General features: G+C 40.4%; 1 protein-coding gene across 11 annotated transcripts in view; it reads left to right on the top strand.

Annotated features, from left to right (window-relative positions):
• The window catches only part of PHLDB2 (pleckstrin homology like domain family B member 2), a 100831-nt gene that overhangs the window by 81160 nt on the left and 7172 nt on the right, over positions 1–12499 (top strand). For all 11 annotated transcript variants that reach the window (XM_032478888.1, XM_032478879.1, XM_032478857.1 and 8 more), the window contains 3 exons: positions 920–1127; positions 9820–9910; positions 10955–11101. In XM_032478888.1, coding sequence (XP_032334779.1) covers positions 920–1127; positions 9820–9910; positions 10955–11101 — 446 coding nt within the window. The remainder of the gene's footprint in view (positions 1–919; positions 1128–9819; positions 9911–10954; positions 11102–12499) is intronic.

Genomic DNA, 12499 nt, shown 5'->3' on the forward strand with positions numbered 1-12499 from the left:
TATCAGTATGATCCCTAATTCCTGAGTACATGGTAAATAGAGAATCAAAAGGAAGAATAATTCAATGTGTGATGCCCAAAATCAGCTACCAGAGAGCAAGCCATAGCAATAACACAAATGACCGACATGCCAGCTGACCAGGTACAGGGTAAGGGAAACCCCTCTTACTTATGGTACTTTTGCTTCTATTAATGTGATCCCTACATTTTCATATGGTTGATACCACCAACTAGCCAAAGGCTGACGGTTAAGGTGGAAAAAAAAGAAAGCCATATATGTGGTAATTAGGAGGACCACAGCCATTGGAAGGGTTATGGACTCTGCATGTCTTACATAAGGTAGTTGGCAGACAAGGCAAATTGGGGGGGGGGGGGGAGAATGAGAAAAATGTGCAGTTTGCATCTTAACCAGACTACAAGTGTTCGTGATGATAGGAGTGACATGCAGGTTTCTCAAATCCTATACCTAGATGGTCCAGCTTCTGTTTTGTGACCAGATTGAGTAGCTCTTAAGTTGGAACACCACTGAAGAAATGACTGCCCTAAGACCCTGGTGTTGCTTGTCATGAGGAGTCATCTTGATTCACTTAAACTCAGCTATTTCTAGAGGATTCGGGGCCTTTAATCGTGTTCTGGGTGTGTGTGTGTGCTGATATATTATCCTCGGTTGTACTGAGAAGTGGAAATGACACAGCAGTGTCAAGTGACCCGCTGACAAAGACCATCATTCACAAGGCCGGTTCTGGGAAACGCTTGCTTGCACTGAGCGTGATGCTGTCTCTTTGATCTTTTTGGCTTCAAAACAAATTAGACCAAGGCCCCAGTTTCATAGGCAGATGTTTTGGGTTGCTGGTTTATGTCTTAGAAGATCTAAGACTGAAAAATGAGACATAGTAACATATTTATGGCTCTTTCCTTAGGATATAATCACCAACAGATGAGTGAGGGACAAAGGCAGAAGTCTTCTGAATTTTACAACCGCACAGCATCCGAATCAAATGTCTACTTGAACAGTTTCCACTACCCAGATCACAGCTACAAGGACCAGGCCTTCGACACGCTGAGCCTAGACAGCTCTGACAGCATGGAGACCAGCATCTCTGCCTGCTCACCTGACAATATCTCTAGGTAAGATGTACTCCTGGGAAAGGTTTCTGGTTTGGAAAAGCACCTACTGGTTTCAAAAAGTAAAGCCATCAATTTGGGACAATGCATATGTACAAGCCCAAATTTCAGAGCATAAAGAGTCTACGATATAGAAGAAGGTTGACTGTCATGGTGGCCTTTGAAAGTAGTTTTTTCTCTGTATCCCATGTGATTAATCCATTTTCTCCTCTGCTCTGTTTCTCTACATTTGACTTCACTTGCATACTGTGCTGCAAAATCGATTTACCTCTGTTGGTTGACTCCAATCTTCTTTTGGACTGCTTTTGATTCAGTAAAGAAGTCATTTCCAGTGATACAGGAAGAATTTGAAGGCTGTCTTGCTCTTATGTTTGGTTGAAAAGAAGGCTTTAGCTGCTTTGCATATTAAAATTTTTGTAAGGATTTAAACATTCATATTTGTGTTCATACTTTGAGGAAAGCAAAGGTGGTCATGTGTGATGATGGCCAAAGGTGCATCAGAAATACAGAGCTAGTGAGAGTATTCTTCCTCTTCCAAAGCTTGCGATGGTGCCCAGCTACCTTTAAAGTCAGACCCCAGAGCCTGGCATTCTAGGACAGACCCAGCTCACTAGTCATTCTCTCCTCCTGATACACCTCACAGAGCTTCTTATTCATTTAGAGGGCAATGAATTCTCAGACTTCCGTGCCTTAGACATTATTGGTTCTAGCCCTGGGATCACACCCTTTGTTCATTCTTTTATTTATATGCTCATTCATTCCACACATTCTTGTAGAGTACCCTACCATTAATGGCGAGCTGAAGTTGGCTCAGACTGGCTGGCAAGCACCGAATGTGCCCGCCTCCTCCTGACCCAGGGATCGGTGATGTCATGTCGGTAGCTGGAAGCTGGTCGTGCAGGCAGTATTCACTCCACATAAGTCGACATTTGCTACCTGTCAGGGGTTTTGTTCTCCTCCGGAGAGCTGGTTGACCAGCGCACCGCTGTCAAGAGTCAGCTCATCCTTTCTTGTGTTTATCCACTCAGCCTCTCCTCACTGAGCACTGGGAAAAATATCTTCTCATCTCCCATCCCCTCCCATTTTAGCCTGGAGAAATTCTCTGCATCCTTCAGGCTCAAACTCAAGTAGGAAACTCGTGAAAACGTCTCCCTTTCGGGCGTTGTTGTTCTTCCGTGTTTCCATGGCATTTGATGCGTTTTCCTATTATATCACAGATCGCATTGCAGTCTACAATTTTTTTTCAATAATTAATCAGTGCAGTCCTCAATGCCAAGGAGGATATCTAATTAATTATCTTTTGTTTTCTGCACTCAGCAGAGATCTTGGCATATAGTAGGCACTCAGTAAGTGCTGGCTGAATAAATACCTCAGGGTGTAGTAAAATGGACATATTTTCAATTTTGATTTTTCTTCTTTGATTTATTTCACTTGGCTGAGAGCGAGCCATTATGATTTCAACACAAGAAATGTCCAGTATTCAATAAGTGGTCATTGAGCACATGTCTCTCTCTCTCAAGTGACAATGTCTAGTTGGATAGTGGCCATCGAACGAACTTCCCTGCATTGTAGTGAAGCCACAGGCTGGGGCAGGAGCACTCATGCCCTTTGGGCTCCTCCTGACAACTGATTGTGCTAACTGAAGCAATCACAGAACTCTCTCGGTCCTGGTTTGCTAATCTGCTAAAGGGAGGGATGGTTTCTTAAATGCAAGGGGATGATGGATTTTAAAACATGGTGGTAGAAAATTACCATCCTGTATATAGAATTCCTTTACAAAAGTTTGAATGATTTGTCCCCCACCCCCCAAAAAAAGGAGTAACAGAGACAGAGGGAAAGTAGTATCAGCGAAGTCGACTCAGCTTCGGGTTAGTGTTTCATAAATAAAGAGTGTGAGAGACCCACATGTAACCAGATATTATAGCTAGGAAATCTGGGGAGTCGGGGAGAAGAAAAAAAAGATAGATGCTGTATTTTGTGGTGAATAGAATACGGTGTGTTGTAATTCTGACATCATAATGGGTGAAATAATGGTATTACTGGGTATATCCTCTCAGAGAAGGAAAGGAGTTCCTGGGGAAAAACACTCAAGCGACCATGAGAATTATATATATTGCTTCTTGTCGCATGAAATGACCTAAATTTAAGGAGGGAATTATGTAAAAATAAAGAATAATTTTTTTTTGCTGCCATTATTATTTAATGTTAGAAGGGTTAGTATTTCACTCTATTCAATGTGAGAAGATGGAATATCTCACTTTTTACACAATCTCGTGTGACCGTTTTAGGCAAGGCACTCGAGCGTGTGGCGCTGTTGGGCGTCACACCGCCTGCGGCACTGCGAGCGCTCCGGCCGCGCGCTGCTTCCGCGAGGGGCCTGAGAGCCGCCCGCGTGCCGGCGGCGGAGGCCTTGAGGGGTTACTCACAAATGGCAGTAAACCGACCGAATGGACCTGCTACTTTTGAATAACAGGATGCAGACGAAAGTCAGCAGCCCAGCAACTATTATAAAATGATGACGGGAGGAATAAAGTTGACGTTAGGGGAGCACAGCGCGCAGCCGTTCCGTTCCCAGGGTAGTGATCTCAGAGGGACTTCCGGGTTCTTAGGCACTCTGCACTTTGGAAAGTTGTTATTTTGAAAGCATCCGACTACTCTACCCTCTTCCCAAATGATTTTGAACATTTTATAATAGTATCCCTGTGGTGAACTCTTGATAGTTTGACCTTTTTTTCCTATTTTTGAGCCATCTTTAATAAGTAAATACATTCTATATGTTTTCCTATCATCGTGGTTTTCTCTCTCCATTATCTGCTCCCGCCTCTTCAACCCCTCCAGAAATTAAAAGTAAATATGTGTCCCTCTAAATGATCGTTCCCCAGACCCACCTGTCATATTTCATGGTGGTGAGAGCAGCAGTGCAGCAGTGAATACAGGAAATTACCTAGAAAGGGACCACTTCAATTAGATTTACCAAACGTTAGAAGTTTAGATCTAGAGACTAATTAAGCACAGTGGCCAGCAAAATCTTAACTTATATTTATCAACTTACCCACTTAACTTTTTCTTTAAATGTTTTCCAAAAATAGAAAATGAGAATGACCCCAGTGAATGTGCCTTGTTAAGAGGACAGCATTACTGCAGAGTGGTCTTTCCTGGCAGGTATCTACATGTGGTCATTTTCTTTCTTTCCCCCAGTTTATTTATTTTTTATTGAAGTATAATTGACTTACAATGTAGTATTAATTTCCAGCCATATCATTTTGCATAGTTCTTCACACGCGTGACCCAGTGCTGCTAGCAGTCATAGATAATCAATCACCGTGGTCAGAAATTACTAATAGTATTACTTGAAACATGCCATCAGATTCTCTGAATGTCCAAAAATTGAAGCCAAAGTGGAAGATGCCTGTAAAAGGTCTAGTTTAAATAAAAGGGAGAAAGAAGAAAAACAAGCATTTCTCTTCTGTGCCACCATTTACCTAAAAAACATTCATGCTGCCCTAAGATAAGCTTGTACCCATTTTTATGATGGGAATTAATGTGACAAACATCAGGGAAGTGGATAGTAAGAAGCTAATGTTTCGAATGTGTGTTAGGACAGCACATTCTTAATGGGAACTTTTTGAAGATAAGTAGAAAGAAATAAAACTAAAAAATTTCCTCTTTCTAGGATTTTTTAAAATTATGTATTAAAATATCCTGAAATAATACGTGTTTTAAAGAGGTAATTCCATGCTGAAATTCTAGCAACACAAACTTAGTCTTGTGGTTTATTAGGTCACAAAGAGCTACTGGTAGAATTACAGAATTACTCAGAGTTGTGGGTACCTTCACTTTTTGTTGAGACATCATTTTTGTGTCTACCAGAAAGTTACTTGAGTCACACAGTGTTTTTGCTTTTTCAGCATCATTACTTACACTGTACGCAATCATAAAGCTAAGAAATAGGGTCTTGGGTCTTAGAAAACAGCAACTGAAAGTCAATTCTGCTTAAAGTCTCCATTCTGCTAACATGACTGAATTAGCTCATAGAGTATTGTGTTCTGAATCCCACCTGCAACAATACGATATCATTAGCACTGCTGTTGAGCCCTGACCTTGTGGTCGTGCTCCGAGAAGATACTGAGGAAGTTGGTCTCTCTTGATAACTGTTACCTACCAGCAGCTTGTGTGTGGAATGGGGACAGGACTGGGTATGGGGTTGAGGGCATTCGGGGCTGAGCTTGGTTTTAAGAGATACTTCAACCAGGATTTCAGGTACTTCTAATCTTTTCCTTTTAGGCAAAGATTTGTATTCTTTCTAGGGAGTCAAAACCCAGTATTTGCGTTTTATTCTAGGGCATTCTTTCAGAAGAGATACAGAAAGCCAGAGGATTTCAGAGGAGGGCAGCTAACTGTTAAAGGGACCAGATAGTCTACTGACTAGAGAGAGATTAGATGTTTTATAAGGAGTAATAATTTGCTTAGCCTGAAAAAGTACTTGAGAAGATGAGTTGAAAATTGATGGTCTGGGACACTGGCTCTTCATTTAGTGGCAAACTGGTGCACTGAAGGCAGTCTGGGAGAAGTTTTATGACTGTATGGAGAATTTTGTTTTGCTGCATGCTTTACGTTTTGCTTATTTATTTATTTGTTGTATGACTGTTCTTTTTTGCTTTTTTCCTTCCTTTTCCTGTTTTTGCCTTTGCCTCTAAAGTGAGTATTCTAAAAGGCAATTCAGATTTTGCTGAAAGATATTACCCAGCACTGAAAACTAAATCCGCTATTTAGATTCCTTTTCCCTTGAGTGAAGTTTTGTTTTTCTTTATGGCTATGGTTTTTACCAAAGTTGGTCACATCAAAAAGTAATCGTCAGTTGATAAAATAGAATATTGGCTGAGTAGAGAAGGTAGGCAAAACTAATTATCTTTAGACCATTAATGGCCAAGTGATTCAGTATCAGCGCTCACATATGAGATCAGAAATGTGTGCCTGTCTTTTGAAGAAGGTCAGAAGTTGGAGCAATGGAAGGAAGCATTACCCCTCTTGTTATCTGGATGGGCTGGAGAAAGTAACTATGATGTCTTGTGCTACAGGTAATGAATGCATCACACAGTGTATCTTCAGCGACTTCCAGCTCTTGCTTTGCACGGGAGGTGCGAGCCAGATGGCATTTCCTTTGTTCACGGCCATGGTATTGACAAGCCTAGACTTCTCCCTAAGTTCCTGTGGCAGTCCCATTTACTTTTCGCTGCAGGTGCAACTCTGACTCCCCAAAAAGCATCAGATAGTGGCAACGTAGCATCATAGAGCAGCGAAAGTTTTGCTGAGTAAAAGTGGTTTACGTGTCAAGGAAATATTAAAATCAACAGTAGCAAAAGTGTAGCTGTAGAGAACAAATAGGTAAGTAGGTGTCCATAGGTAAAAACTAAGTTTTTTAACAAAATAACCAAAGTAGCTTTTAAAGTATAGAAGGTATAGTTTTTTAAGTGACTTCAGGTGCTTAAAAGGTATGAAGTTATGAAGAAATGTAGACATGTACTTTCTATCAACTGTTTTCAGAAAATTCAGACCATTTGGGAAAAAAATTAAGACATTTATGGAAGCATTGCCAAATAAGCAGATTGAGTATAATTGGCAGAGAATTAACTGGAAATATTATCAAATAAATAGAAAACACCCTGAAAAATTCTCAAAACATGAACAGAAATATTTAAAGATGGATAAATATTTGAAAACTTGCCCCAGATATGCCCCAATAACACATATATGAAAAAACATGTACTGAAATATTTATTTCTAACCAAGTTATTTCCAAGCAGTTCATCTGGATTGGCTTCCTATGGCCTCAACATCATACTTAGGCCAGTGAGTGGAAGCTGTTGGAAGACAGATTTTTGATTCCGCATGAGTATCAGTATTCTGACGATGCTGTCCATACAATGGAGGAACAGGCACAGTGAGTTTCTTGTAACTAACAACATTCAGGCACAAGCTAGATGAATAATGGGGGTGTCATAGAAAGAACCAAGGGACAGATGGGGGTTAGCGTATCAGTGAGTGTTTTGTTTTTTTAATTGTTTTTTAAGACCTGAGACTTAGTGAAACTCTAATTATTTATTTCTAAATTAATAGGAGTCATAAGCCATATATGTATATATGAAATGTCACAGACGACACTACAGAACATAAACGTGTCCTGTGCTGTTGAATGACCTGCATGTTGTCTTAGGCTTTCTCAGTTGAGCTGATGAAATTTGTCCCCTTTCCATCCATGAGGTCAGATAGTCTCAATAAAGGGAAATGCAAATTGCTGCACAGAAATTAAAGTTTTTTCCCCTTAATCCTTGCTGGTTGAAGAGAACAGAACTTATCCTTTTGTACGTCCCCCAACAGCTCATGGAAGTATGAGAAATAAATTGCCTTGTCCATGTCTTTCTCAGAAGAAAACACCTGTCTAAAAATTGGCCCAAGATAACCCTGCAGAGTGCAGCCTAGTTGTTAAGCCTCTATTGAGTCAATGTTACTAAGGCTGTCCCTCTCCTTGACGGATGCTTTTTGTGATGAGGCTGGCAGTACTGATTTTTTTTTAACTTAAATTTTTTAAACAGTTTTAGGTTCACAGCAAAATTGAAAGGAAGGTACAGAGATTTCCCATATACCCCCTGTGCCCACACATGCATAGCCTCTCCATTATCAACATCCCCCACCAGAGTGGTACATTTGTTACAATTAATGAACCTACACTGGCACATCACTATCACCTAAAGTCCATAGTTTATGTAGAGTTCACTCTTGGTGTTGTACCGTCTACGGATTTGGACAAATGTATAATGTGGTGTATCCATCATTATAGTATCATACAGAGTATTTCCATTGCCCTAAGAATCCTCTGTGCTCTGTCTGCTCGTACATCTCTCCCTTCCCACCCCTCACTTCAAACTATGGGCAACCACTTATCTTTTTACTGTCTCCGTAGTTTTTTCTTTTCCAGAATGTCATATAATTGGAGTCATAAAATATTTAGCCTTTTCAGATTGACTTATTTCACTTAATAATATACATTTAAGGTTCTTCCCTGTCTTTTCATGGCTTTATAGCTCATTTCTTTTTAGTGCTGAATAACATTCCATAGTCTGGATGTACTAGTTTATTTATCCATTTACCTACAAAAGGATATCTTGGTTGCTTCCAGGTTTGGCATTTATGAATAAAGCTGCTGTAAACATCTGCATGCACAATACTGATTTTAAGATAAACCATATGTCCTGTGTTACTGTGGTCATTTATCTCTTTAAAAGAACTCTTAGCCCTGTGTCTGAAATATCCTAGGGTTGAGATGATCAACAATATGATTTGGGGAGACTGACTATACAACAATTATCTTATTCATTTTATGTGAATTATTTTTTATATGAATGGGTATAGCAAACGTGTACCCTCCTGTGTGTGCCAGGCTCTGTGCTATGGAGGATACAGGGACAAAAGCCTCTCTGTACCCAAGAGAGTCTAGAAAAGAAGGCATATATTTAAGTGACTAGGCAAGTGTACATGTGTAAGAAACAACATTGGTTCTCTGTGGCTGCAACATCAGAATAAATAATTTTGACCCAGGCTATGGTCCTTTTTTTCCAAAATAGTCAAATAAAATGTAAACAAGTGAAATATAAAATATTTTGTTTAGTGCTCAGCATTTCCAAGTTCTCCTCTTTCTCTTTTAGTTGCCCTAACTGTTCTTGCAGCTCTCACTCCCCTTGGTTTTTTCCTTCACTTGTCTGTGTGACATCTTTCTCAAGGTGCATTTCTCTTAAAGCCTTTGGATCCCTGAATGCAGTTTCTTCACTGGCATGGTGAGTGGGCTTAACTGGCAAAACTGGCCACCACCCTCCTCATGCACCTGTAGGAGAAGTCATTTTTTAATTGGCCATTTTAAATCACCATTAAATAGACATTTATATTTATATTTAATGACATGAAAGTACTCAAATTATGTTTTTAATGTAAAAAGGGCAGATTAGAGGGTTATAGTCTGATCCCGTTTTCTGAAGTAAATTTCATAGGTGTAAACAGACATACAGAAAAACTGCTGAGAAGTTAGCTCTGAAAGATAAGATTACTGGTACTTTGATTTTTGTGTGTTATGTTTTTATGCATTACTAAAAATGAGCATATTTTAGTTTTGCGATAAAACATACATTGCCATTTTGAAAAAAAAAAAACATTCAGGAAATAAAATGTCCACATGCATAAAGATTCAGTGAAAAAGCAACTGGTGACTCCTGTTCCCAAACCAAATAAAGTGACTTCCAAATTTAGGGACCATCGACATAGAACTTTGGTGGTGATTTAGTTGGGTCTGGGCATCTCTGAATAATTAAACTAATGGGAAAGCCTCCCTTGGGCCAAAAACTTTCAGGCTTTGGAGGAAACATTTTGAGAACACACTTTATAAAGTTTGGCTTTTGTTTATTCATGAGTAAAGCACTTTACTTGGTGTTATTTCCCTCGCCTGTATTTTTGTTGCCTAAGCTGATTTAAGTTAGATTCACCTACAGTTTTCAGAGCTGAATTGACTCGCCTCCTCAGACCAGTGATTCTTGTAAGTAACATCCTTCAAATTGTGTTGGATTTTGTCATACACCTTTCTGGACCTGTGTGTGTGAAGAGACAACAGTCAGAAGCTATATCCTTAAAAGGCTTTTGTTTTCTTCAGTGCCAGCACTTCGAATATTGCCCGGATAGAAGAAATGGAGAGACTTCTGAAGCAGGCTCATGCGGAGAAGACCAGGCTGCTTGAATCCAGGGTAGGCCTGATGTCTGTGTGCCAGGGGCCGGTGATGTGGTGGTTCAGGATGCCCTGCACTTGACATTGGGGAACTGCCCTCAGGCCTCGATAAGCAGTGTGATCTTGGAGGAGTCACTCAACCTTTCTTGGCCTCATTTTCTCATCTGTAAAGTAAGGGGGTTGGAGGGATGATGTCTGAGGCTCTTTACCGCACTACCATTTCTCATAGTGTGAAAGACATGTAGTGTGGACAGAAACTGAAATGAGTGTTTTGTGTGGTATCTTCCCTCCAGTGGCCACTTTTTTGCCTGCCAAGGGGTAGGAGGAATGTTGTGTCTCTCTGCATCCTCCCTGCCTTGTCAGCTTGCAGTAACTACACTATTGCAATATTAAAATCCCATGTCATTGTGACTGTATTTCAGGCCAGCAACTGAACTTCCTTAGGAATCCCCCCAAATGCCTGTGCATCCTGCCTGAAAGGGCACCTCCTTTCCTCTTCTAACTTCCCTGTGTGCTTCCTCTGCAGCCTTCAGCCAGGAAGCCACAGAGCAACAACAGGAATTGGAAGGACCCATGGCCTTCAGTTAGAACATGGCCATCGTGGGGGCGGGTGTAGCTCAGTGGTAGCATGCCTGCTTAGTGTGCATGAGGTCCTGGATTCCATCCCTAGTACCTCCATTGGAAAAAGAAAAAAAAGACAGCCATCAAAAGAAAGGCTAAATGTCATGACTAGTGTTGGGTCACAATTAGCGAGGCTTTTTAAAATTAAAAATGGGAGAGTTGTGGTCATTAGTATGAAATGACTGAATATAGTCACAAGCTGGGTTTTCACTTAATATTCAATTGTTAGTTAAGTGTAGTGTCTGCATTTCTACATTGGATGACTTTGGGAGCTATGGGAGAGGTGATTACGGGTGTTTTAATCTTGGTTCTATAATGTAAGAGCTTAGGCTCTAAAGCCAGGAATTGTCTAGTGAGAATTATTTTTCTGTATATATTAGTTGGAATCATTCAGGTATGTAACCAGTATGTCTGAAAATTCGTTCTGCAAAATGATATTTAGGAACGCGAAATGGAAGCCAAGAAGCGAGCTCTGGAAGAAGAAAAACGACGCCGAGAACTCCTGGAAAAACGATTGCAGGAAGAAACTAGCCAGAGGCAGAAGTTAATTGAAAAGGAAGTAAAAATTAGGGAGAAACAAAGGGCACAGGTAGGTCAATCTGGATGGATTGGAGTAGGTTGCCCCCTGGTGGTCGTTCTGTAGAAGACGGTCATGCTGTGTTTTGAGGATGCCTCTGGCTGTGCTGACTATTAGCCCTTGACTTGGAATGGGTGAGAGAAAGATGTGCATTAGTGGGCAAAAAAATGTATGTTTATTTCAAAACTCCTTGGGAACTACTAACAAAATGACATTTTTCTTTAGTTATGTGGAACCTTTTGATGGGAGGGGCATTTTTGCTTCTACCCATTTTGGGGTGTATGTTTAAAAGGAGAATGTGTTTTGACCAGCTTTGAAAATGCAGCTAGATTCATTACTGAAAGCAAACACAACACCCAGACCAAGTTGGGTGTTGTATTTGTTTTAGCTGAGAGAGAAAAGATTCTATTAAGCCATCTTTCAGGAACAAGCACTCCAGAATGGGATCCTTTTACCAGCCTGGTTTCTTGGAGGTCGCATTCATGCTTTGGGTTTTTTTTTCCTTCTAATCTCTGTGTTGTCACATGTGTCCCCTTTGCTGCACCAGTCCGCAGACATGTGCACAGGATTCCTGGACTCAAGCAAAAGTCAGGAAGACCAGCCACTTTGTTTAACTTCCCATCTCAATCATAGTCCAGTTTGAATCTCTGTTCTTATCACTAGAACTGCTAACATAATGTATGTTCTCTGAGAAACTGAGATAAAGCTTTGCTAAGAACCATGTAATTTCAAATTCAAATTCAAATCATATTACCAAGGTTTACTAGACTCAAAGGTAAAAGGTACCAATGCCCCTTTTCCTTACGGTTGCTGGCAGTTTGATCGGTACAGCAGAGAGAGACTGTCCTTAAGACTTTGTGTGCTTTGAGGTATCAGTAAATCCATGACATCTGTCTAGAGTCAAAGTGCCATAGAATCAAAGGCAAAATAAAGGAAAAATACAAAGTAAAACTTACTCGTTTTATCTCATTATGCCAAACCTCTGTCAGATTTTGATTTGCAGTAAAGGTCATCTGTGCCCATTTGGTATCTGAGGCCAAACCAAAAGGCACAAGTTCTATTTTAATTCTAATTCTAAGTTTTGTTTCCAAGATATGATTACGATATTTTTCCCCAGGGCAAAGGGGTGAGATAATGTAACAGAATAAAATAAAAAGGCCATTTTAGAAATATTACCCGTGGCGATAGGTACTCCCTAGGTTAGGTGAACCCCTGCTCCAGCCAGAGTAAAACAAAAGACATCTTTGTACCCCTCTTCCGTGTCTGGTCCTGGACAGCTCATTGGGTACAGCTTTGATTCCACTTCTTCCCTTATTTCAGCTTTGCTTTTCAAAACATACGTCTCTGCTTTCAGTTTCTATCAGTGTATGCAGGCTGCCACGTACATACATACTTGGGGATCTGATGGGG

Source organism: Camelus ferus, chromosome 1, assembly GCF_009834535.1.
Source record: "Camelus ferus isolate YT-003-E chromosome 1, BCGSAC_Cfer_1.0, whole genome shotgun sequence".
Lineage (NCBI taxonomy): Eukaryota > Metazoa > Chordata > Mammalia > Artiodactyla > Camelidae > Camelus > Camelus ferus.